The sequence below is a fragment of the Puma concolor genome, chromosome D1 (genome assembly GCF_028749965.1).
Source record: "Puma concolor isolate L17-30 chromosome D1, mPumCon1.1.hap2, whole genome shotgun sequence".
Taxonomy (NCBI): domain Eukaryota; kingdom Metazoa; phylum Chordata; class Mammalia; order Carnivora; family Felidae; genus Puma; species Puma concolor.
In genome coordinates this window covers 53430422-53457158 of record NC_141676.1, presented here as the reverse complement: position 1 = coordinate 53457158, position 26737 = coordinate 53430422, and the positions used below count along the sequence as shown (strand labels likewise).

General features: G+C 36.1%; 2 protein-coding genes across 3 annotated transcripts in view; both read right to left on the bottom strand.

Moving 5' to 3' along the window:
• LOC147576692 (olfactory receptor 52L1) overlaps positions 1 to 26737 on the bottom strand; it is a 455531-nt gene that overhangs the window by 107153 nt on the left and 321641 nt on the right. The window lies entirely within an intron of this gene.
• On the bottom strand, positions 6761 to 8184 carry LOC112865674 (olfactory receptor 56A3-like). The gene has a single exon (XM_025928758.2). It carries the CDS (start codon positions 8151 to 8153, stop codon positions 7206 to 7208), a length of 948 nt encoding a protein of 315 aa, XP_025784543.2. The 5' UTR covers positions 8154 to 8184; the 3' UTR covers positions 6761 to 7205.

Here is a 26737-nt window from a genome sequence, read left to right as displayed (position 1 = left end):
TCAGAATTCTCAATGGTGTTACGTTTTGTCTCCAATATCCAAAAAGGCTTCTTTCTTAGTGATAAGAGGTGAAAGATACAATAGTTTGTTCCTATAGATGACAGTGATGTCTGAGCATGCTCCTAACCAATGGAAATGTAAAAACATCCTGACTAAGGCAACCTCCTGAATCTTTCTGGCATTTCTCTTCTACCCTGTCATGTGCATGTGTCTTATCAGATAATCTAGGGTTCTTGACACTTTCTGTGTAACCAAACTGATTAATATGATGTTGTCCATATAGTGGATCAGTGAGATTGGAGTATCAAAATGCTCCAGGTTCTATAGAGTGATGGAAGGGATAAATGAACAGAAGCAAGATCCATCTATATTCTGTGTACAAGATCCATTTTAGACCTAAAGACACATGCAGATTGAAAGTAAAGGGATGGAAAACATTTATCATGCAAATGGAAGTGAAAAGAAAGCCAGGGAGCAATACTTATATCAGACAAAATACACTTTAAAACAATGATTGTAACAAAAGACAAAGAAGAACACTATATAATCATAAAGGGAACAATCCAACAATTACAACAATTACAATTACATATATTTATGGCTCCAAGATGGGGGCAATCAAATACAAAAAGCAGATATTAACAAACATAAAGGAGGTAATCCATACTTCCATAAAGGAAGTAATCCTAATTGCATAAAGGATGCAATCCTTTGTGATGCAGCAAAAGCTGTTCTAAGAGGGAAGTTTATAGCAATACAGGCCTATCTTAGGAAGCAAGAAAAATGTCAAATGAACAACCTAACCTTACACTTAAAAGTGCTAGAAAAAGAACAAACAAAATCCACAACCAGTAGAGGGAAGGAAATAATAAAGATTAGAAGAGAAACAAACAAAAGAGAAGACAAAAATAAAACAATATAATAAATCAATGAAACCAGGAGCTGGTTCTATGAAAAGATCAACAAAATTGATAAAACTTTAGTTAGATTCATCAGACAAAAGAGAGATAGGAGTAGGGAGGAATGGAAGGAGGGAGAGAGAACACAAAATCAGAAATGAAAGAGGAGATATAACCAACATCACAGAAATATAAAGGATTATAAGAGAATATTATGAACAACTATATGCCAACAAATTGTACAACATGAAAGAAATAGATGAATTCCTAGAAAATATCCAAAAGCTGAATTAGGAAGAAACAAAAAATTTGAATAGACTGATTCTCAGCAATGAAATTAAATTAGTAATAAAAAATTACCAACAAACAAAAGTCCAGGATCAAATGCCTTCAGAGGTGAATTCTCCCAAACATTTAAAGAGTTACTGCCTATTCTCCTCAATTTTTTCCAAAAAAAAAAAAATAAGAAGAGGAAGAAAAGCTTCCAAGTGTATTCTACGAGGCCAGCATTACCCTGATACCAAAACCAGAAAAAGACACTACAAAAAGAAGAAGAAGAAGAAGAAGAACAACAACAACAACAACAACAACAACAACAACAACAACTACTACAGGCCAATATCTGTGATGAACATAGACACAAATATCCTCAACAAACTACTAGTAAACAGAATCCAACAATAAATTTAAAAAATCATTCACCATAATCAACTGACATTTATTACTGGGGTACGGTATTTGTAAGGCAATCAATGTGATGAATCACATCAATAAGAGAAAGGATAAAGAAGATATGATTATTTCAACAGATGTAGAAAAAGCATTTGACAAAGTATGACATCCATTCATGAAAAAAACCCAACACAGTAGGTGTAGAGGGAACATACTTCTAGATGATAAAGTACATAAATGAAAAATCCACAGTTAACATCATTAAAAAATGATGAAAAATTAAGAACTTTTCTCCTAAGATCAGGAACAAGACAAGGGTGTCCACTCTTGCCACTTTTTGCTCAACATGATTATACAAGTCCTAGCCACAGCAGTCAGACCAGAAAAAAAATAAAAGGCATCCAAATTGGGAAGGAAGAAGTAAAACATTCACTATTTGCATATGGCATGATAATATCAAAATAACACCAGCATTCTTCACAGAACTACAACAAACAATCCTAAAATTTGTATGGAACCACAAAAGACTTCAAATAGCCAAAGTAATGTTGAAAAAGAAAACCAAAGCTGGAGGCATCACAATCCTGTACTTTAAGCTATATAACACAGCTGTAGCAATCAAGACAGTATGGTATTGGAAAAAAATAAAAAACAGACACAGAGATTAATGGAATAGAGTAGAGACCCAGAAATGGACCCACAAATATAGGGCCAGCTAATCTTTGACAAAGCAGGAAAGAGTATCCAATGGAAAAGAGACAGTATCTTCAACAAATGGTGCTGGGAAAACTGGACACTGACATGCAGAAGGATGAAACTGGACCATTTTCTTCCATCATACACAAAAATAAATTCACCTAAAGGTGAGACAAGAAACCACCAAAATCCCACAGGAGAAAACAGGCAGCAACCTCTTTGACTTCGGCTGTAGCAACTTCTTATTGACATGTCTCCAGAGGCAAGGGAAACAAAACCAAAATGAACTACTGGGACCTCATCAAGATAAAAAGCTTCTGCACAGTGAAGGAAACAATCAACAAAAGTAAATGACAACTGACGGAACAGGAGAAGACATTTGCAAATGGCATATCTGATAAAGAGTTAGTATCCAAAATCTGTAAAGAATTTACCAAACTCAGCACCCAAGAAAGAAATAATCCAATGACAAAATGGGCAGAAGACATGAATAGACATTTTTCCAAAGAAGATATCCAGATGGCTAACAGACCCATGAAAACATACTCAACGTCACTCATCATCAAGGAACTACAAATCAAAACCACAATAAGTTACCTCACACCTGTCAGAATGGCTGAAATGAACAAAACAAGAAACAATAAGTTTAGTGGGAGTGTGAAGAAAAGGGAACCCTTTTGCACTGTTGGTGGGAATGCAAACTAGGGTAGCCACTCTGGAAATCAGCATAGAGGCTCATTAAAAATTAAAATAGTACTATCCTAAGACCCAGCAATTGCACTACTAGGTATTTATCCAAAAGATACAAAAATACTGATTCGAAGGGGCACATGCACCCCAATGTTTATAGCAGCAATATCAACTATAGCCCATGTGTCCATTGAATGATGAATGGATAAGGAAGATGTAACTACACACACACACACACACACACACACACACACACACACACACACAGTGGAATACTACTCAGTGATGAAAAAGAACGATATCTTGCCATTTGCAACAATGGCAATGGATGGAACTAGAGGGTATTATGCTGAGCTACATAAGTCAGTCAGAGAAAGACAGGTATCATATGATTCACTCATATGTGGATTTTGAGAAACAAAACATATAACAGAGGGGAAGGGAAGGAAAATAAGATAAAAATAGAGAGGAAAGTAAACCATAAGAGACTTTTTTTTTTGTTTAAGTTTATTTATTTTGAGAGACAGAGAGCAAGCTGGAGAGGAGCAGAGAGTGAGAGAGAAAATCTCAAGCAGACTCTGTGCTGTCAGCACAGAACCTGACTCGGGGCTCAATCCCACAAATCGGGAGATCATACTTGAACCAAAATCAAGAGTTTGACGCTCAACCAACTGAGCTACCCAGGCGCCCCTAGAGACTCTTAAATACTGGGAACAAACTGAGGGTTGCTGGAGGGGTGGTGGGTGGGGGAATGTCTAAATAAGTGAAGGGAATTAAGGAGGGCACTTTTTGGGATGAGCACTGGGTGTCATTTGTAAGAGATGAATCACTAGGTTCTACTCCTGAAGCCAAGACTACACTGTATGTTAACTAACTTGAATTTAAATTAAAAAAATAAAAAGAAAACCCAAAAGACTCTACCAAAAAACTACTAAAACTGATAAATGAACTCAGTAAAGTCAAAGGATAAAAATCAATTTATGTATGGAAATCATTGCATTTCTATACACTAATAATGAAGTAGCAGAAAGAGAAATTAAGAAAACAATCTAATTTATAATTGCACCCAAAATAATAATATATCTAATAATAAACAAGGAGGTAAAAGACATGTACTTTGAAAATGATAAAACATTTATGAAAGAAGTTAAAGATGACACAAACAAATGGAAAAATATTCCATGCTCATGGATTGGGAAAACAAATATTGTTAAAATGTTCATTCTACCCAAAGTAATCTACAGATTTAAAGCAATTCCTGTCAAAATACCAATAACATTTTTTTTTCAGAACTAGAACAAATAAACCTGAAATTTGTATGGAACCACAAAAGACCCCGAATACACAAAGCAATCTTAAAAATGAGAACAAAACTGGAAGTATCAGAATCCTAGATATACAGATATACTACAAAACTGTAATAAACAAAACAGCATGGCACTGGCACAAAAATAGACATAGATCCATAAAAGAAAATAAAGATCCCAAAAATAAACCCACAACTACATGGTCAATTAATCTGTGATAAAGGAGGCAAGTATATGCAAAGGGAAAAAGACAGTCACTTCAACAAATAGTGTTGGGAAAACTGGACAACTACATCCAAAAGAGTGAGACTGGATCACTTTCTTACACCATAGACATAAATAAACTCAAAATAGGTTAAAGACCTAAATGTGACACCTGAAATCATAAAAGTCCTAGAAGAGAGCACAAGCAATAATTTGTCGACATCAGCAGTAGTAAAATTTTTCTATATATGTCTTCTAAAGCACAAGAAACAAAAGCAAAAATAAACTCTGGAGACTACATCAAAATAAAAAGCTTTTGCATAGCAAAGGAAATAATGAACATAACTAACAGACAACCTACTGAACAGGGGAAGATATTTGGAAATGAAATACCTGCGAAGGGGCTAATATCCAAAATATACAAAGAACTTATACAATTCAACACCACAAAAAAAATTAATCCAATTAAAAGATGGGAAGAAGGCTTTAACAGACATTTCACCAAAAAAGATATAAAAATGGCCAAGAAGCAATTGAAAAGTTGGTCAACATCACTGATCATCAGGAAAATGCAAAACAAAACCACAATGAGATATCAACTAACACCTGTCACAATGGCTAAAATCCAGAACACAAGAAAGAAGTTTTGGTGAGGATATGGAGAAAAATGAATTATCTTGTATTGTTGGTAGGAATGCAAACTGTGCAGGCACTGTGAAAAAAAGTATGGAGTTTTCTCAAAAAATTAAAAATAGAATTACCATATGACCAAGTAATTCCACCACTGGGCATTTACCCAAAGAATATGAAAACACTAATCTGAAAATATATGAGAGCCAGTATGTTTATGCAGCATTATTTACCATAACCAAATTATGGAATCACCCCAAGTGTCCACTGATAGAAGAATGACCAAGGAAGATGTGGTATACATATAGGATGGAATATTTTCAATCATAAAGAAGAATGAGATCTTGCCTTTTACAAAAACATGGATGGATCTACAAAGTATAATACTAAGTGAAGTAAGTCAGTCAGAGAAAGCCAAATACCAAATGATTTTACTCAAATGTGGAGTTTAAGAAACAAAACAAATAAACAAAAAAAAAAAGGAATGGACAAAATTAGACTCTTAAATATTGAAGACAGACTGGTGGTTACCAGAGGGGAGGTGAGTGCGAAATGGGTGAAATAAGTGAGAGGAATTAAAAGCACACATAGCATAATGATCGCTGAGTAATGTATAGAATTGTTGAATCACTATATTGTACACCTGAAACTAATATAACTCTGCATGTTAATTAAACTGGAATTTAAAAATAAGTGAATACAAATAAAAACAAAATAAATTCATTTAAAAATATTTTTTAAAAAATCATTTAAAACAATGCTCTAGGTTCTTGTGGTCTATATAGTGACAAAAAGCAAAACGGTTAATGTAGCCTAGAGAAAGTCCTTGACTATATACTGCTGCCTACACCTGTTCAATAGAAACTGCTCTTGGCATATTTTCTGGGTGGGAATTAACTGAGAATACATCAGCCAGAATAATATCTGTATAGTAAATTGCCAGAGACTTTGTCAGCTTTAGTGCAGATGCCATATTTGACACAACAATTATACTGAAACTATAACTTGGTAAAATTTACTTTTGTCCACCTTTATCTGCTGTGAACTCTGGTTTATGCAGGGACTATCCTAGTGAATTTAAATGGATATGTGTTTGTGGACCACCACTCTATACCTTTTCAAGTCTCTGTACTATTACAGCACAGGATGCAGTTTGGGTTCTGACTCACTAAATTGATCATAATAAGGGGAGTTGTTCTTTTTTGGTTCAGGGGCAATACAGGATGCACTGATGAGTAAGTTATTGCTGTGCACAACTGGGGCTTAGTCCCATTGGGAATTCATGAGAGATATTAAAAAACAATATTCTATTTTTGTGTTTTAATATCTAACAAAATTCCCAGAACACAAAGTGTGCCTAGAAACTCTCCAATTAATATGATACAATGTTCATATAATATGTTTTAAACATTTTAAATTATTATTATGGGATCATGTATTATAATCCTTATAATTCTTCAGTCATTAACAGAGCTATGTTTGCACACCATAAAGTATGATACCCTAGATCCAAAAGATAAATGTCCAAAGCACAAACACAACGGGGAGGAGAATTTAGAAGCCCATTAAATCTAATCAGATTCATTGCTAATCACTGCACAATGAGAAACCCATGCAAAATCCCAACCCTCTTGCAATGCACATTTCAAAAGACCGCCCAATTTCAGACCAAATTATAGACCACAAGCAACTTTCCATCATTCAGGACTGAAATTTCACCCCTATGTCTTTGTCTCCAAAATGCTCCCTTCGATAAAAATAAGAATAAAAATACATTGCATATTACACAACTACCCCAAAATATGCAGAGTTGTATAGTCAAGAACACAAAGACATGGCATATTAATAGCTGTATATTCAAGAATAAAATTCTCACTAAGGTACCTGTCCAAGAAATCCCAGTATTTTGTCAAAATAGGATAATGTGCATGGTGGAAAGGCAAAGGGATCAAGGATATTGTTAAAGTAAAAGTGAGAGAAAGGGAAACATACAATGAAACTTCAGTTTTTTAAAGACACAATATCCAATAGCTATGAATTCCAGCCCACTCACCCATCATTGATTCAAAACTCATCCTATATTAGGAATGCAGAGATCTTGTCCTTATTAGCACACTTTCTTCAGTAGTCTCTGGATTCCTTGCTTGATCTCCTGGGTCCGTAATCCATACACAACGGGGTTGAGGGCTGAGAAGATGACATGGTGGAGGACGTTGAGCAAGACTGGAACATCAGGCGAGACCTTCTTCTTCACCACATGAGTGAGCACGAAGACCAGAAGGATGGTGCTGAAGAAGAGGATAAGGATGAAGTGGGAGCCACATGTGCTCAGGGCCTTGGCCACAGCACCTTCTGCCTTGAGTCTCAGCACAGCTCGCAATATGAGGGTGTAGGAGAAGAAGATGAGGATGAGGTCAGATCCTAGCAGTGTCCAGCCTGCAACAAACTGGTAGATGCGACTAATGGTGACATCATTACAAGAGAGCCTGGAGACAAACATATTGGCACAGATGCAATTGTCAATGACATTTGTCCCACAATAATGGAGTTGGGATGATAGAATGGGGATAGGCATTGTAACAATACTATTCCTGGCCAAAATAAAAATGGCAGCCTTGGCTACAAATTGGTCAGTGATGATGGATGGGTACCTCAGTGGGTGGCAGATGGCCACACAGCGGTCATAGGCCATGACCATGAATGTGCAGGACTCCATAGCAAAGAACCAATTCATGATGTACATCTGGAGGAAGCAGGCATAGAAACTGATGGACTTGAGGTCAAACCAGAAGATGGCCAGGACTTTGGGGATGACAGTGAGGCAGACAACAATGTCCAGCAGGGAAAGGATACTGAGCAGGTAGTACATGGGCTCATGCAGAGAGACCTCTAGCCAGATGGTAATCAGGAGAATACTATTGGCCCCCATGGCCAGAAGGAAGAGAAGGCTGAGGGGCAGGGACAACCAGAACTTCCAGCTGGGGGACCTGACAAAACAATTCAGGAGGAAGTCTGAAACCTCAGAGGAGATGGTGCCATTTTGGTATATTGTCATATTTTGTCATATATATTTCTGAACCTTTCTTTCAGTGATCTGTAAAATTAGGATAAAAATTAGATACTGACTTAAGACACATAAATTTAGAACAATTTGCTTTAGTTAGGTGAAACTCGTGAGTCCTAGCTGGTCATCCAGAGTCATGTGAATTCACCTGTTTATCCTTTGTGCCATGCTCCAGAGCCACTCCTATCACTAAACAGTATAGAAGACTGAGGTAATACGGTTTGTTTTTACATGTTTGATTTGTTCAAGGTTTATTTTTAAGAGAATTGTAATATGTTTGCAGAAACCAAAGAGGAGAAAATTACTTAGAAAACTATTTTTTGAAAGTTTTTTCCCCAATTTGTCAATTCAACTGTAACCATTTACACAGATAAGGAAACAGAACCTGGCACAAATAGGGACACAGATAAATGTCCCTGGGTCTCATGTCACCCCCATTCTGAGTTTTCAGCTATAGTTTGTTTTAATTACAGATTTAAAAGATGATGCCCTGGGGTGCCTGGGTGGCTCAGTTAGTTAAGCGTCCAGCTATTAATTTCTGCTCAGGCCATGATCTCACAGTTCTGTGTTGACAGCATGGAGCTTCCTTGGGATTCTCTCCTACCCTCTCTCTGCCTCTCTCCTGATTATATGCTTTCTCTCTCAAAATAAATAAATAAAAACTTAAAGATGATACCTTGTAAATAAACTTAATCTTCATTATCTCTAAACAGTCATTCAATGAGGGAGGTGTGGATCCTGCCAAAAAAATTGCTTTTCTCCTTTCTATATATCTTCATATTTGTACGATTCTTAACTTTGGGAAGAAACAATCTCAAGAGGAGAAGGAGCAATTCCACATAGCTTTGTGAGACCGATACCTGCCATCAGACAAGGTGAACACTTGATTGTTCTGGTTGCAATAGTGTGAGGGTGATGAAGTCTTATCTTTAAAGTTTTTGCATCCCATTTCTATTTTATTTTTCCATTATTAGTATAATGATACAGGTACACATTCCTCTGTTTCCAAGCCCAGTTCGATGTTGCCATGTTCTCTAACATTTGACGTCCTCCCCTGGCATTCTGTTAGGTGCTAGGGTCACAATGTTGAAAAAGAAACTGTCCCTTTCTCAAGGAAGCAAACTAAGATCATTCAGGAAACAATGGGTAAAAATAAGAACAAATGACAGGTCTTGCACAAACAATTAGGAGAATGTAGAGGAGACTGAGTACCTCTGACATGGGACATAGGCTGGTGAAAAATAATTTAAATGAAGTGAGGTGGTTCTCTCCTTTACATTAAGGGTGAAGGGTTCTAAGGTTCTTGTCCCCCTGAATTGTGAATGAGATTTGAAAGATGACTGAAGGCTAGTCAAAGGTGAGGATCAGGTCTTTGTGGGGTACTTCAAATCATGCAGTCCATTGTAGCTAAATCTATCTACATGCACCAAGGCCTCTGTTAAACCATTACTTTGTGGGTTTAGAAACACTTTTTCATTGGGAGTTTAAATACTTCCCTATTTATTACTCTTGAGGTTCACTATATAAGATAAATTGCATATTGATTTGGAATTTCTAGAATTCCTAGGGCTTCATCCCATTGAATTATTCAGCATCCAATGAGATATGTTATAATATCACATTACCAACAAGGAAAATTATAGCTCACAATTGTATTCACTCATTACTGTATTACGCTGATCTTCTTGCTTAATACAGTGGGTTGGGTTGGAGTAATTTCTAGGATTCCTCTGCATCTCATGAATAATTATAATGATAGTATGTTTGCCCCATCAATTCTATAAAAAAGAAAACACAAACTTCACCAGTGATACAATGAATAGTTTTGACAACAGAATCTGATGGAGGAGCAATAGTTTGGCATAGGGGTTAGAGTAGCAAGGAAGAGAGTTTTATTAAATCATGAACTCAGATCGGAACAATGTTTTCATACCTCTATGATGAGGAAGTATTAGGAAAGCTGAGGGCAAAGCAAAAGTTAACACCACCCTCCCCCACCCCATGGGGGGGGGGGGCGGTGGCAGTGAGATATGTGTGACATTGCTCAGGCACTCCTGGCTGCCCAAGAACAAAGGAAAGGGGAAAACAAATGGTTAACTGATAGAGACCACAGTCATGCAGAATATGAGTCTCCATCAGTTCACATAAATCATAGTAAATTATAAGAAAAAGGCAATCTTGTCAACAACCTAATCTCCAGAAACCTATAGATTTAGTTTCCCAGAACCCCAATATCACCCTCCCTTCCACAATGATGTGGGGAACAAAAGCAAGAAGGAAATGGTAGTTATAGTTAAATTCCTTTATAACCTGCAGCCCATTGACAAATACTTGAAGCAAATACACAGTGTAGCGTTTCTCCATTAACTCCCTACTGACTTAAAGTTAATGCCTGACTAGAGAGAAAACAACCTTAGCTTTACAATAGCAAGGCCTCAGGTATCTTTAACATATGAAAGTCCTTTTGTAGGCTTCCTTTTGCCTTTACCTCCCTCAACTCCATGGTATATAACTGGTCACTCTTCACAACCCCAGTGCAGCTCTTTCTGCCCATGGGTCCTGTCCCTGTGATTTAATAAAATTATGATAGGGAAATATAGAATAAAATTGGCAGAGAGGGAAAGATGAGGACCTGAGGCCCCTGGATGGGGAAAAACACATATTTTGGAATAATGCTGGGAGTGTCTGACCACAGTAAACCCTCTTGGGTGTAAGGTTCCTCTTAAGACTGTAACAGATGCCGCTATTCCCCCTCAGGTTCCCCTCAGGAATTTGACAAAAGACCTGACGAAAAGTGAGTAGTAGACCATAAAACATATGACGCACAAGGAACGGCATGGCCATAGACCACCCCTCATGTAAAAGAAATGAGCCAATCAAAAAGGAATGAGTTGACATTTAGAGTTACCCAGCCAATAAGGGTCGGACCTGAGAAGAAACAAAGGTGGGAGGGAGGTGGTGACCAAAACCTTATAAAACAAAGACCCTTGCCTACAGTAACAGGCATTCACTTTCAAATGCCCCCTCTCTATAAAGAGAGCTTTCATTCTATTCCTACTTTCTTATATTACTCTAATAAAGTTTTGCCTGCTGCTCATTTTGTGTCTACCTCTTCATTCTTTGAAGCTGAGAGACAAGAAACTCTAGGTATTGAGGTAAAAAAAATCATAAAACAAAATCACCTTTTTGCACCAAACACATCTCAAGAATTCTTTCTTGGCCATCAGCTCCAGACCCCCACGACTCCAAAACCCCATCACTTTAGAAACACTCGTTTTCCTGGAGTGGTTCAAATAGTATTTTTGTTTCCAGATATGATTTTCTATTCCCCAGCTGCAGGCTGCTGTTAAACTCTCCCCATCAGGAGACCCTGTTAGTGTCTGGGGCTTGCTCTCAGAGCGGGAAGGAATGGCATTCCCTTACAGGGCTCTTCTCTTTACTCCTGATCCTCTGCTTCCCTAAGCAAGGGTTTGTGCAGCTGGTGCCTGCCAGGCATGGCTCCCACATGATATGTAGAAGAGATTTAGATGGCTTCCAATTCTTGTTTTCTTTCTAGCAGAATACATTAGTAGTGACTTTGGCAATTTGGGGATGAATTTTAAACATATTTCATATGTGACTCATAACATTCTGAAGTAGGTAGGTTAAGTACACCATTTTAACAATTTATCTTTTGAAATGGACAACTGAGACTCAGTGATATTATCTGTATTTTCAGCTTAATTAGCAGGGTCTGGATGTGGAAGAAATAAAAGTTAGGTCCAAACCACTGACTATATGAATATACCTGTATCCTGTGTCACCACAGTGATACAGAAATGCATATCGTATATGGCATTTTGTTTTATATGTTTCTAGGTTTCTCTTACCTCCACCCCCATGCACATAAAATCCTTGGGCCATTTTCCAGAAATCCATAATGTCCCTTGTTTTTGCACTTACAACTTTGACTCCTCCTTTCACTGCTCAGATTACAATTGTCTTCTTGTTTCCTTTTACTTTGTGTCCATTATTATTATTATTATTATTATTATGTATTAATTACTAATTATAAGGACCACCTAACTCCAGAAACTCAGAAGTTGAGACATCTCTCCAAAATATTGTTTAGGACGTTACTGAGTGCAACCAGTAATAGATACCTCAATGATCTTCTGGGGATAGTTTTCTGTTTTTACAGCATAGCTTTTAGAAATTCTTTAGATGAAGCTTAATCTGAGGAACTACTTTCTTACTCCCACTGACCCCAAATTGTGGTCTCTGTCTTTAACCTCTAATGTTACTTAGATTAAATTTAATTTCTCCTCCATGATTCAAGCATTTGTGTGCTGATTCTTTGCCTTAAAGCCCCTTCAGTATGTTCAGTTGAAAACTCCAAATCATCTAAATTAAGCTGCAGATGATCACTCTTCAGGTTTTCCACCCCACCCCTATTCATTTCCTATGGACAAATCCCTGCATCTCTGAATCTGGCACCACTCAGTAAAAGATCAGAAAAGGCAACAGAAGGGCTTTAAAAAGGAAGGTCCCAGAACACAGGTTCTTACATTTGCTTCCTGACCTGAGACAGGATGAAATCTCTACAACCTGGTTTGCAGACTGCTTCAGCAGTACTGACTCAGGAATGGAATGGAGCACAAATCTGTACTGAAAAGAAAGGTGTCCCCCATGTTCTGATTAATCTTGGTATAGCTGCCTTTCAGAGGCCCTCTATCCAGACTCACTTACAGAGGATGTGAGCAAGGGTCTGGCTCCACTGATATTGGAGTTCTGGTTAGTTCCTGAACTATCTGGGTGTAGTTATAACTCCAGGGCCTCAGGGACTTTTCCCTCTGGGAACTACTCCATCCCTACTTTATTGTGCCTAAAAAGCCTTCTTGGGACAGACAGGCAGGAAGGAGAAGAAAATTATTTTCTTTCTCTCTAAAAGCAAGGAGCTCTGGTAATCCAGCCCAACATTGACTGTGTGTTCTGTGGACAGTTAATCTCCTGGGTATAGGGGTCTTACATTCATCCATCCATGTTCACAGTCATTTGCACATGCATACTTGATGCCCTCCATGGGTCCAATAAGCTCACTCATAAGTTCTCATGGGCTTCCAACAGACCATTGTTAGATAGGTACCTCCCAAACCATGCTATTGAATGGATTGGTATTAATTTGTCATGACTTTTATGATGGCATCATGATAATAATGATAGAGTAACTTGAAAAATATATTCCTGAGAAAATGCAACGTGCTTTTCTTAAAGAAAATCCTGTCATGTTTTTTGTTGTATTGAAAGACTTTTCAAATGTGATGTATATACAGCTGTATACTAGAATGATTTGTTTATTTTATTTTTCATTTTGAGCCTCATGTGAAATATTCATATGCCTCAAATTATGGGAGCAAGCATCATCAGTTCCTTTTTTTTCTTTCTTTATTTTTCATTATTTTTAAAAGTTGATTGTAGTTGACACAGAATGTTGCATTAGTCAGTTGTACAACACAGTGATTCAACAAATGTATACAGTTATGTTATGTTCACCATTGGTAGCTACCATCTGTCACCACATAACACAATTACAATACCACTGACTCTGTTCCCTGTGTTGTGGCATCAGCATCAGTTTCTTTAAAGGCCTTCTTTTGCTCTATTTTTATTTCTCTGTCTCCTGCATACTCAACTTTGCTCCTATTCCTCTTCTCTTTAGAAAAGTGAAAGCCCCAGTGTTCTTATTGTTTTTTTTTAATGTTTACTTATTTTTGAGACAGAGACAGAGACAGAGCACAAGCAAGGGAGGGGCAGAGAGAGAAGTAGACACAGAATCTGAAACAGGCTTCAGGCTCCTAGCTGTCAGCACAGAGCCCAATGTGGAGCTCGAACTCATGAATCATGAGATCATGACCTGAGCAGAAGTCTGATGGTCAACCAACTGAGCCACCCAGGTGCCCCAAAGCTCCAGTGTTCTTAAAATGTGTCTTTTCAATTAATTTTAGATATGCTTATGTAGCTACATGTTCATGAGGATTATTTGGATATTGAATTTTATAAATAATATTGGATAATAAATCTGATGTTATTATTTGTTTTCACTCAATACTAAATCTAAAAAAACTGTCCATGTTGTTCTGCATAAGTCATTCTTTTTCATTGTTTATTCATTTCAATTCCCATTATGTGCATTTTTTATATAAGTAGTCAACACCCGAATGACCTATAATTACTGTTAACGTCAATATCTTTGTATACTTCTTTTATAGTCCTAAAATAGGTATATGTGTAGGAGTAGGTTTTTTTAGTTATAAAGTAAAAACATTTAATTCCACTAGGAATTACCAAATTTGTCTCCAAAATACTTATAAAATCTCACTAGAAATTTCTATAGTTTAATTCTTCTATAGTTTAATTCTTCACATTCCTTACACCAATTGATGGTATTTTTTTTTATGCTTGGAGGATATAAAATAGGATCTCATTATTTTAATATGATTTTCTCCTGATAACTCAGCATTGTTCATATACTGTTTAACCATTTGTGTTTGTCATGCTGTGAATTATATTTTGACATCCTTTGCCTGCTTTTTCTATTAATTTTGTTTTTCTTGCATATTTTTGCAAAATCTGCATGCATAATTTAAATCTTAGAGCCCCCTTTTCACTAGATTTTGCTAGTATCTCCTCTACTCTATTATGTATCTGTGCGTTTTAGTGTAAACTTTCCATTATCCAGTGGAAAATCTTCAATTTGAACAACTCAAACTCTGTTTTACTGTGAATAGATTTTCTCTGGGGATCCTATTTAGGGAACATTTCACAAGATCACAAAGGTGCTTTTATTTGTTTCATTTGTTTTAATTGTTTTTTTTTTTAACTGAGTGGTTATTTTTCATAATAATTTATTCATTTATTTGTTTATTGTTTCAAGTTTTTATTTAAATTCTAATTAGTTAACATATAAAGTAATATCAGCTTTAGGAGTAGATTTAGGGATTCATCACTTACATAGAACACCCAGTGCTCATCACAAGTGCCCTCAATACCTATCACCCATTTAATCCATCTTCCCACCCACTTCCCCTCCAGCAATGTTCAGTTTGTTTTCTATAGTTAAGATCCTGTATTATGATTTATCTCTCTTTTTTTTTTGCCCCTATGTTCATCTGTTTCATTTATTACATCCCACATATGAGTGAAATCATATGGCATTTTTCTCCAACTGACTTATTTTGCTTAGCAATACTTTCTAACTCCATCCTTGTTACAGAAGGAAAGATTTCATTCTTTTTGATGGCTGAATAATATTCCATTGTGTACATATACTACCTCTTCTTTATCCATTTATCACTCAATAGATATTTGGGCTCTTTATGTAATTTGGCTATTGTTGATATTGCTGTTATAAACATCAGGGTGCATGTGTCTCTTCAAATCAGTGTTTTGAATCCTTTGGGTAAATAACTAGTAGTGTAATTGCTGTCTTGTAGGGTAGTTCTATTTTTAACTTTTTGAGGAATCTCCATACTGTTTTCCAGAATGGCTTCACCAGTTTGCATTCCCACCAACAGTGTAAGAGCATTCCCCTTTCTCCATATCCAGGTCAATATTTGTTGTTTCCTGAATTGTTAATTTTAGCCATTCTGACAAGTGCGAGATGATTTCTCATTGTAGTTTTGATTTGTATTTCCCTGATGATGAGTGATAGTGAGTATCTTTTTATGTGTCTGTTGGCCATCTGTATGTCTTCTTTGAAAAAAAATGTCGTTTCATGTCTTCTGCTCATTTCTTAAATGGATTATTTTGAAGCGGATGAGTTTTATAATTTCTTTATAGATTTTGGATACTAACCCTTTATCATATATGTCTTTTGCAAATATCTTCTCCCACTCCATAGGCTGCCTTGTAGTTTTGTTGATTGTTTCCTTCACTGTGCACAGAAACATTTTTATCTTGGTGAAATTCTGAGAGTTCATTCTTGTTTTTGTTTCTCTTGCCTCCAGAGATGTATCTAGCAAGAAGTTGCTATGGCTGATGTCAAAGAGTTTGCTGTCTGTGTTCTCCTCTAGGATTTTGATGGTTTCCTTTCTCACATGTAGGTATTTCATCCATTTTGAATTTATTTTTGTTTGTGGTACAAGAAAGTGGGCCAGTTTCTTTCTTTTGTATGTTTCTGTGCAATTTTCCCAATGAATTTTTTTAAAAGACTGTCTTTTTTCCAATGTATATTACTCCCTGCTTTATCAAAGATTAGTTGACCATATAGTTATGGGTCCATTTCTGGGCTTTCTATTCTGTTCCATTGATCTATGTGTCCTTTTCTGCCAGCACCATACTGTCTTGATGACTACAGCTTTGAAATATAGCTTAAAGTTTGGAATTGTGATGCCTCCAGCCTTGCTTTTCTTTTTCAAAACTTCTTTGGCTATTCAGAGTCTTTTCTGGTTCCATACAAATTTTAGGATTGTTTGTTCTACGTCTGTGAAAAATTGATGGTGGCATTTTGATAGGGATTACATTAAATGTGTAGTTTGCTTCAGGTAGTATAGACATTTTCAATAATATTTGTTCTTCCAATCCATGAGCAGGGAATGTTTTCCCATATCTTTTTGTCCTCTTTAACTTCTTTCTTTTTTAAATTCTAATTTGTTTTATTTTATTTTATTTTATTTTTTTAATTTACATCAAAATTAGTTAGCATATTGTGCAATAATGATATCAGGAGTAGATTCCTTAGTGCTCCTTACCCATTTAGCTCATCCCCCCTCCCACAATCCCTCCAGCAACCCTCAGTTTGTTCTCCATATTTATGAGTCTCTTCTGTTTTGTCCCCCTCCCTGTTTTTATATTATTTTTGTTTCCCTTCCCTTACGTTCATCTGTTTTGTCTCTTAAAGTCCTCATATGAGTGAAGTCATATGATTTTTGTCTTTCTCTGACTAATTTCAATTAGCATAATACCCTCCAGTTCCACCCACGTAGTTGCAAATGGCAAGATTTCATTCTTTTTGATTGCCGAGGAATACTCTAGTGTGTGTGTGTGTGTGTGTGTGTGTGTGTGTGTGTGTGTATCACAACTTCTTTATCCATTCATCCATCGATGGACATTTTGGCTCTTTCCATACTTTGACTATTGTTGATAGTGCTGCTATAAACATGGGGGTTCATGTGTCCCTTCAAAACAGCACACCTGTATCCCCTGGATAAATGCCTAGTAGTGCAATTGCTGGGTTGTAGTGTAGTTCTATTTTTAGTTTTTTGAGGAACCTCCATACTGTTTTCCAGAAGGGCTGCACCAGCTTACATTCTCATTCAATTTCTTTCTTAAATGTTCTATAGTTTTCAGAGTACAGAACTTTTACCTCTTTGGCTGGGTTTATTCCTAGATATCTTATGGCTTTTGGTGCAATTATAAATGGGGTTTGATTTCTCTTTGTGCTGCTTCATTATTGGTGTATAGAAACGCAACAGATTTCTGTACGTTGATTTTGTATCCTGGGACTTTGCTGAATTCATGTATCAATTCTAGCAATGTTTTGGTGGAGTCTTCAGGGTTTTCTACATAGAGCATCATGTCATCTGCAAAGAGTGAAATTTTGACTTATTCCTTGCTTATTTGGATGCCTTTTATTTATTTTTGTTGTCTGATTGTTGTAAGTAGGACTTCTAGTACTATGTTAGATGACAATGGTAAGAGTGGACATCCCTGTCTTGTTCCTGACTATAGGTGGAAAGCTGTTTTTCCCCATTAAGTATGGTATTAGCTGTGGGTCTTTCATACATGGCCTTTATGATGTTGATATATGTTCCTTCTATCCCTACTTTATTGAAGGTTTTTATCAAGAATTGATGTTGTACTCTGTCAAATTTTTTTTCTGCATCTATTGACAGGACCATATGGTTCTTATCCTTTATTTTATTAATGTGGTGTATCAGACTGATTGATTGATGAATACTGAACCACCCCTGTGGTCCAAGAATAAATCCCACTTGCTCATGATTAATAATTCTTTTAATGTAATGTTGGATGTAAATTGTTAGTATCTTGTTGAGAATTTTTGAATCCATGTTCAGCAGGGATATTGGCCTGTAATTTTCCCTTATAATGGGGTCTTTGGTTTTGGAATAAAGGTAATGCTGGCTGGTTTTCTTTCCATTTCTTTTTGTTTGTCTGTTTGTTTGTAGCAGTTTCAGAAGAATAGGTATTAACTCTTCTTTAATTGTTGGCAGAATTCCCTTGGGAAGCCATCTGGCCCTGGACTTTTGTTTTGGGGGAGATATTTGATTACTCATTCAATTTCTCCACTGGTTATTAGTCTGTTCAAGTTTTCAGTTTCTTCCTGTTTCAGTTTTGGTCATTTATATGTTTCTAAGAATTATTTGATTTCTTCCAGATTATCTAAATTGCTGGCATATAATTTTAATAATATTCTCTTATAATTTATTGTATTTCTGTCGTGTTGGTTGTGATCTCTCCTCTATCATTTGTGATTTTATTTATTTGGGTAATTTCTCTTTTCTTTTTGATAAGTCTGCCTAGGGGGTTATCAATTTTACTAATTCTTTCAGAGAACCACCTCCTGGTTTAATTGATCTGTTCTACTGTTTTTTATTTGTCTGTTTCTATATCATTTATGGCTGCTCTAATCTTTATTATTTCCCTCCTTTTGTTGGCTTTAGACTTAATTTGCTGTTCTTTTTCTAGCTCTAGCTCTAAGGTTAGGTTGTGTATTTGAGACTTTTCTTGCTTCTTGAGTAGTGCTATATTGCTGCCTACTTCCCACTTATGACTGCTTTTGGTGCATCTCAAAGATTTTGGATCATGATGTTTTCATTATTGTTTGTTTCTATGTATTTTTTATTTCTCCTTTAAGGTCCTGGTTGTCCATGCATTGTTTAATATCATGTTTAACCTCCATACTTCTGTGGTCTTTCCAAACGTTTTTTTGTCATTGACTTCAAGTTTCATAGTGCTGTGGTCTTTCAGACCACATGCTTTAATATGCATATTATTACCTTAATCTTTTTGTATTTGTTGAGGCCTGATATGTGAACTGATATGTGATCTATTCTAGAGAATGCCCTGTGTACACTCAAAAAGAATGAATATTCTGCTGCTTTAGGATGAAATGTTCAGAATATGTGTTAATTCCATCTGGTCTAGGGTGTCATTCAAAGCTATTGTTTCCTTGTTGTTTTCTGCTTAGATGATCTGTCCACTGATGTGAATGTTAAATTCCCCTACTATTATTATGTTATTATCAATGAGTTCCTTTATATATGCTAATTGTTTTACATATCTGGGTGTTTCAAGTTGGGGGCATAATTATTTACAATTGTTAGGCCTTCCTATTGGATAGACCCTTCTATTATAATATAGTGCCTTTCTTCAACTCTTGTTACAGTCTTTGGCTTAAAAAACTTATTTGTATGATATAAGTATTTTACTCCAGTAATGTGGTTTGTGTAAGCAAGTTAGGGAGCCAGTGTTGGTGCCTTGCTACTTCCTGTAGGTGGCTCTGTGTTTATGTTGGGAGTTAGGGGAGGAAAATAGTGCCAGCCAGCTCCTTTATCCTGGAGAGGTGACTCTGTGAATGTGCCATATCTGGGATGCCCTGAGAACAGCAAATACTCTGAATACTCTCCCTCTGTGTGTACTCCAGGCATTCTTCAAATCATTATTTGCACGCTGTCTGCCCCTGGGTTATTTGCTTTTCTTCTCTCCAGGAGCAAGGCAATGCCTTCTGAGATCCATCCCAGCTAAGCCCACTGACCTTTAAAACTCCATGTTTTAATCCCACCGTTTTCAAGAATTGAGCCCATCTCATTTCCTCAATCGCTATATGTTAACTAACTAGAATTTAAATAAAAACTTTAAAAAAAAGAAATAAATGAAATAGAGACTAAAAAACTAATAGGTGAGATCACTGAAACCAAGAGTTCATTGTTTGATAAGAGAAACAAAATTGATAAACCTTTAGGCAGACTCACCAAGAAAAAAAGAGGAAGGACCCAAATAAGTAAAATCAGAATGAAAGAGAAGTGACCACTGATACCACAGAAATACAAAAAAATATATATATTACAACAAAAAATACATGTCAACAATTGGACAACCTAGAAGAAATGGATAAATTTCTAGAAAGATGCACTCTTTCAAAACTGACTCAAGTAGAAATAGAAAATAAGAACAAGAAGAAGAAGAAATATAGAATCTAAATAGACCAATCGCCAGGAATGAAATTGAGTCAGTAGTCAAAAGACTACCAAAAAATAAAAGTACAGGACCAGATGGATTCACAGGTGAATTATACTAAACACTTAAAGAGTTAATACTTCTTATTCTCACATTTTTCTGAAAAATAGAAGCAGAAGGAAAGCATCCAAGTATATTCTATTAAGCCAGCATTATCCTGATACCAAAACCAGATAAAGACACTTACAAAACAAGAGAACTAAATGACAGTATCTCTAATGAACATAGATGCAAGAATCCTGAACAAAATACTAGCAAATCAAATCTAACAATACATTAAAAAAATCATTCCCTATAGCCAAGTAGGATTTACTTCCAGGATGCAAGGTTGGTTCAAAAATTGTAAATTAATCAACATGATATATCACATCAATAAAAGAAAGGATAAAAACCACATGATCATTTCAATAATAAAGAAAAAGCATTTAACAAATTGCAACATCCATTCATGGTAAACCCCCTCACAAAGTAGGTTTGGAAGGAGCATACTTCATCATAATAAAGGCATTATATGAAAAACCCACAGTGAACATCATATTCTGTGAAGAAAAACAGAGAGCTTTTCCCCTAAGGTCAGGAACAAGACAAGGAAGTCCACTCTTGCCACTTTTATTCATCATAGTGCTACAAGCATTCAGACAAGGAAAAGAAGTAAAAGGTATCCAAATTGTGAAGGAAGAAGTAAAACTTTCACTATCTGCAGATGACATGATATTATATATTAATAACCAGAAAGACTCCACTAAAATAGTACTAGAAGTAATAAATGAATTCAGGAAAGTCATAGGATACATATCAGTATATGGAAATCTGTCACATTTCTACACTCGAATAATAAATTAGCAGAAAAAGAAATTAAGAAAACAATCTCATTTACAATTGTACCCAAAATAATAAGACATGTAGGAATAAACTTAACCAAGGAGGTGAAAGACCTATTATCTGAAAACAATAAAACATGATGAAAGAAATTGAAGATGAGGGAAAAAATGGAATGGTATTCCATGCTCATGGAATTAGAGAGCAAATATTGTTAAAATGTCCATTCTATTCAAAGCAATATATAGATTTAATGCTATCCTTATCAAAATACCAACAGCATTTTTCTCAGAACTAGAACAAAGAATCCTAAAATCTCAGTAGAACTACAAAAGACCCCAAATACACAAAGCAATCTTGAAAAGAACAATACTAGAGGTATCAGAATCTCACATTCACAGATATACTACAAAGCTGTAGTAATCAAAACAGTTTGGCCCTGGCACAAAAACAGACATATTGAACAATGTAACAGAAGAGAGACCAGAAATCAACCCACACACAATTACATGGTCAATTAGCTATTTAAAAAGAGGAAAGTATATGCAAAGGGGAAAATACAGTCTCTTCAACAAATGGTGTTGGGAAAACTGGACAGCTACATCCAAAAAAGGGAAACTGCACCACTTTCTTACACCATACATAAGAAACCCAAAATGAATAAAAGATCTAAATGTGAGTCCTAAAACCATAGTATTCACAAGTATAGTATTTTTCTAGGTATGTTTCTAAGGCAAAGTAAACAAAAACAAAAATAAACTCTTGGAACTACATCAAAATAAAAAAATTTCTTCACAGCAAAGTAAATAATGAACAAAACTAAAAAAACAACCTACCTAATTGGAGAAAATATTAGCAAATGATATTTCTAAGAAGGGGTTAATATCCAAATATCTAAAGAACCTATACAACTGAACACCAAAAAACAAAAACTAAAACAAAAAAGCCCTCAAATAATCCAACTAAAAATGGCAGAAGACATGAACAGACATTTCTCCAAAAAAGACATAAAAATGGCCAAGAGGCAATTGAAAAGATGCTCAATATTTTGAGCTCATTCATCATCAGGAAAATGCAAATCAAAACCAAAATGAGATATCACCTCACACTTGTCACAATGGCTAAAATCCAAAACGCAAGAAACAGTAAGTGTTGGTGAGGATGTGGAGAAAAAGAAATCACTTGTTAATGTTAGTGGGAATGTAAACTGGTGCAGGCACTGTGGGAAACAGTATAGAAGTTTCTCAAAAAATTAAAAATAGAATTACCATATGACAAAGTAATTGTATTGCTGGGTAGTTGCCCAAAGAATATGAAAACACTAATCTGAAAAGATATATGTACCATTCTGTTTATTGCAGCATTATTTACAATAGCCAAATTACGTAAGTAGCTCAAGTGTTCATTGCTAGAAGAATGGATTAAGATGTGTTGTACATATAGAATGGAATATTATTCAGTCATAGAAAGAATGAGATCTTGCCATTTATAACAAGATGGATGGATCTAGAGTTCATATTGCTAAGTGAAGTAAGTCAGTCAGAGACAGACAAATCCCATATATTTTCACTTATATGTAGAATTTAAGAAACAATAATGAAGAGAGACAAAAATAAATACATAAAACCCTCAGAACAATATGAAGAACAAACTGGTGGTTACCAGAGATGAGGTGGGTGGGTGGGGGAATGCGTGAAATAGGTAAAGGGGATTAAAAGTACACATCATGATGATCACTGAGTAATATATAGAATTATTTAATCACGATATTGTACACCAGAAACTAATGTAACACTGTATGTTAATTAAAGTGGAATTTAAAAATAAATAAAGGATCACTCTCTTGTACTTCCATAACACCATGAGCACATCTTATTTTGGTGAGCCACACTATACTGCTATTCTTCTGTCTGACATTTTTGTGCCCTACTTTATTCAATGAGTTATCCCAAAGGCAGAGATGAATCATATTTGATATTTTCTCCCAAGGTCAAATACAGTGATTGACAATCTGACTAACCAGATTATTATGTTATTTCCCATCCTTTTTTAATTCAGTTTGATACTTTCCACAAAGCTTCTTACATGGTTCTCCACAAGCTTAAATGATTTATTAACAAGTTTCTTCTTTTTTAGCTACTTGTTGGCCTCTTCAAAGATGGGATCAAATGTCATATTATCCTCCAGCAACATCTGCTCTGCTGACATATCCAAGTACTTCCAGAACTGTTTTGTCAGGTTCCCAGCTGGCAGCACTGATACCTTTCATGCCCTATTCCTCCTGGCTATGGGGCCAGTGTCACCTTCCTGATCACTGTCTTGATTCCAAATAAGCAACCAGATCCTTAGAAGTTCCTCACCTAGTATTTCATTGATCAAGGACAGAAAGTCAAGGTCCTTCCTGTCTTTTAGGAAAACGTATACTCTTTGTAGAGCTGATGCTAATGTTACTAGCTGATGCTAGTGTTACTGCAACCACTGCTAAACTCCGGATGACATGGTTTGTATGAAGTCTCTTTTGTGTTTATTTAAGATGGTTTTGAAATGCTCATCAGATAACTGCATGCAATGAAATAGTGATCACTGAAAACTAATAATTATTTAACATCTTAGCAGTTTAAAAAACATCTAGAATGGTGGTTGCCAGGGGCAGAAGGGAGGAGGTCATGGAAGTTATTGTTTAATGGGTACGGAGTTTCAGCTTTGCAAGATGAAGAGAGTTCTGGAGACGGATCCTGGTGATGGTTGCGCAGCAAAATGGATGCACTTAATATCAATGAACTGTATATTAAAATGGTTAAGATAATAAATTTTGAGTCATGTGTATTCTACCACAATAAAAAGCTGGAAAAAAGAAATACAATTTTAGCAGCTAATATAAATAATTCAATAGTAATTTTAGTAGTTTTTAACAATTTAACATCTTCAAAACCTCCATCAAGTTCAATTTAAAGCATTATTAAGACATCTTCCCTAGTGTCTTCATTATTTACCACACTTTACTCCTGTGGCCTATTGACACATGCATATTGAAACACACACCCATTGTTTTCATTGTAATAGTCATATTGATCTTTAAGATCATTTCTTTCTCTTTGGTACCTGAAGTAAGACCATGCTATCTAAGTGTATATATTTATTTTATTTTATTTTTTAAAGTTCATTTATTTCTGACAGAGAGAGAGAGAGTGCGAGCATGAGCTAGGGAGGGGCAGAGAGAGAGGGAGACACAGAATCTGAAGCAGGCTCCAGGCTCTGAGCTGTCTGCACAGAGCCGGATGCAGGGTTCAAACTCACGGACTGTGAGATCATGACCTGGGCCGAAGTTGGATGCTTAACCGACTGAACCACCCAGGCGCCCCAACTAAGTGTATATATATTTAGATATATCCAGGTGTACACTTTTTTTGATTTCTCTCACCCAGGATTTATTGAAATTTTTTTTTAAGTTTATTTTTTATTTTGTGTGGGAGAGAAAGCACAAGTGTGAGAGGGGCAGAAAGAGAGCAACAGAGAGAATCCCAAGCAGATTTTGTGATGACAGCAGACAGCCTGGTGCAGGGCTCAAACTCATGAACCTGAGATCATGACCTGAGCCAAAGTCGATGCTTAACCGACTGAGCCACACAGGTGCCCCTTATTGGAATTCTTGAATCTGATTACTGATGTAGTCTGTCCTGAAAATTTCAGATGTTTCTGTCTCATTCTCTTTCTTCTTCAACTGGGAGCTCTTATTAAATGTATTAAACATGCTCATCCCATCTATTTCTCTTACATTTTCTTCATTTTTTCCCATATGATTTTATTTTATTTCCATCTTCATTCTCAGTAGATTCTTCTGACCACCTCTGATACTTTACTGACTCTACCATTAGCTGGCCCTAATCTACTGTTTAATTTAGTTCTTATTGTTGATATTCTGTTTTTCAAGTATATCTGGTTCGTCTTCAAATCTGCTTTGTTATGTTTTAGAGATTCCAGTGCCCTGAGCAAAATATTAATTCTGGACATCATCTTCTTAATCCCAGGAAAACAGATAAGATAGAGGGACTCTGAGCAGGCAGAATCCCATATTTTGCTCTTTACATGTTTGCATTTTCTGTGTATCCATTGGAGCTTCATTCTAAAACATTTCTCAAGTTTTATCTTCTAGGTCACTAACTATCTTTCCAAGTGTGGCTAATCTATTCTTAAATCTGTCTCTTGCAATGTGAATTATTTTATTTTTTTCATTGTTGGAGAGAGGACTGATTCTCCTTTTCTGTGGTTTATTTTGTTGTGTATATTTTAAAGCTTTTCTTTTTTTTTCTTTTTTTAAATGTTTGTTTATTTTTGAGACAGAGACAGAGTATGAGCAGGGGAGAGGTAGAGAGAGAGAGAGAGAGAGGGAGACACAGAATCCAAAGCAGGCTCCAGGCTCTGAGCTGTTAGCACAGAGCCCAACTCGGGGCTCAAACTCACAAGCCATGGGATCATGACATGAACCGAAGTTGGATACTTAACTGACTGAGCCACCCAGGCTCCCCTAAAGCTTTTCTTTCATTACCTAAAACCCAGTAGGGCTAGGTAATGAACAAAATAATTTTGTTCAATATCTTTTATCAAATAAGTAATATCTTAAGTTTTTGTAGATTGGATTTGGCTATCATTTTTGTGGGCTTATACTCATTTTTTAAATTAAAAAAATATTTTGATGTTTCTTTATTTTTGAGAGAGAGAGAGAACATAAGCAGGGGAGGGGCAGAGAGAGAGAGAGACAGAATCTGAAGCAGGTTCCAGGCTCAGAGCTATCAACACAGAGCCGGACGCGGGATTGAACTCATGAACCATGAGACCATGACCTGAGCCGAATTCAGACGCTCAACTGACAGAGCTACCCAGGTGCCCCACCATTTTTTTTAAATTAATTGTCTTTTTACCACAAGCAACTCAATTTCTTCAGAAGTTTTTGTGCTGAAATTCTTTGAGGCCTGAGATGAAGTTTCTTTCTCAAGAAAGGATTTGGGCTTGTTTCTGTTATTTTCTGAAACCACTACCAATCCAGGATAACTTTAAATTCCTTTCTTAAATTCCTTTCTTAAACAGTTGGTGTGAACACAGGCTGCCAAGTCAAAAGAGAACCAGCCAGTAGTTCAGGATTTACAGGGAAGATTTCTACTATATAACAAGCTTTGAGGTTATTTGAAGTTCCAGGTATAAGTGAGGGACGAAGATGAAGGAGTGGGATTATTACTAGTGCCCACCTTTTTATTCAGGATGTAGTGTTGTAAAGCCCTATCTAAATGGGAGATCCTCTGCTACATTCTCCACCTGCTTGAGCCTAGATTTATCTTCTGTCCCTGGAGTTTAGATTTCAAGCTCCCCTAGGTAATGAAGACAGGTGCTTAAGTTTATAGAGTGCTGCAAGTGCTCTTGGGTTGAAAGCCAACATCAATATTTGATTTTGATGTCTGGATTTTATTCAATACATAGACTGATAATTCTTTCTTTTTTACTTGTTCACGGGTGTATTCAAGATA

What these genes read in the sequence shown, in the direction of transcription:
- LOC112865674 (XM_025928758.2), bottom strand. Translation starts at nt 8,153, where the DNA reads ATGACAATATACCAAAATGGCACCATCTCCTCTGAGGTTTCAGACTTC.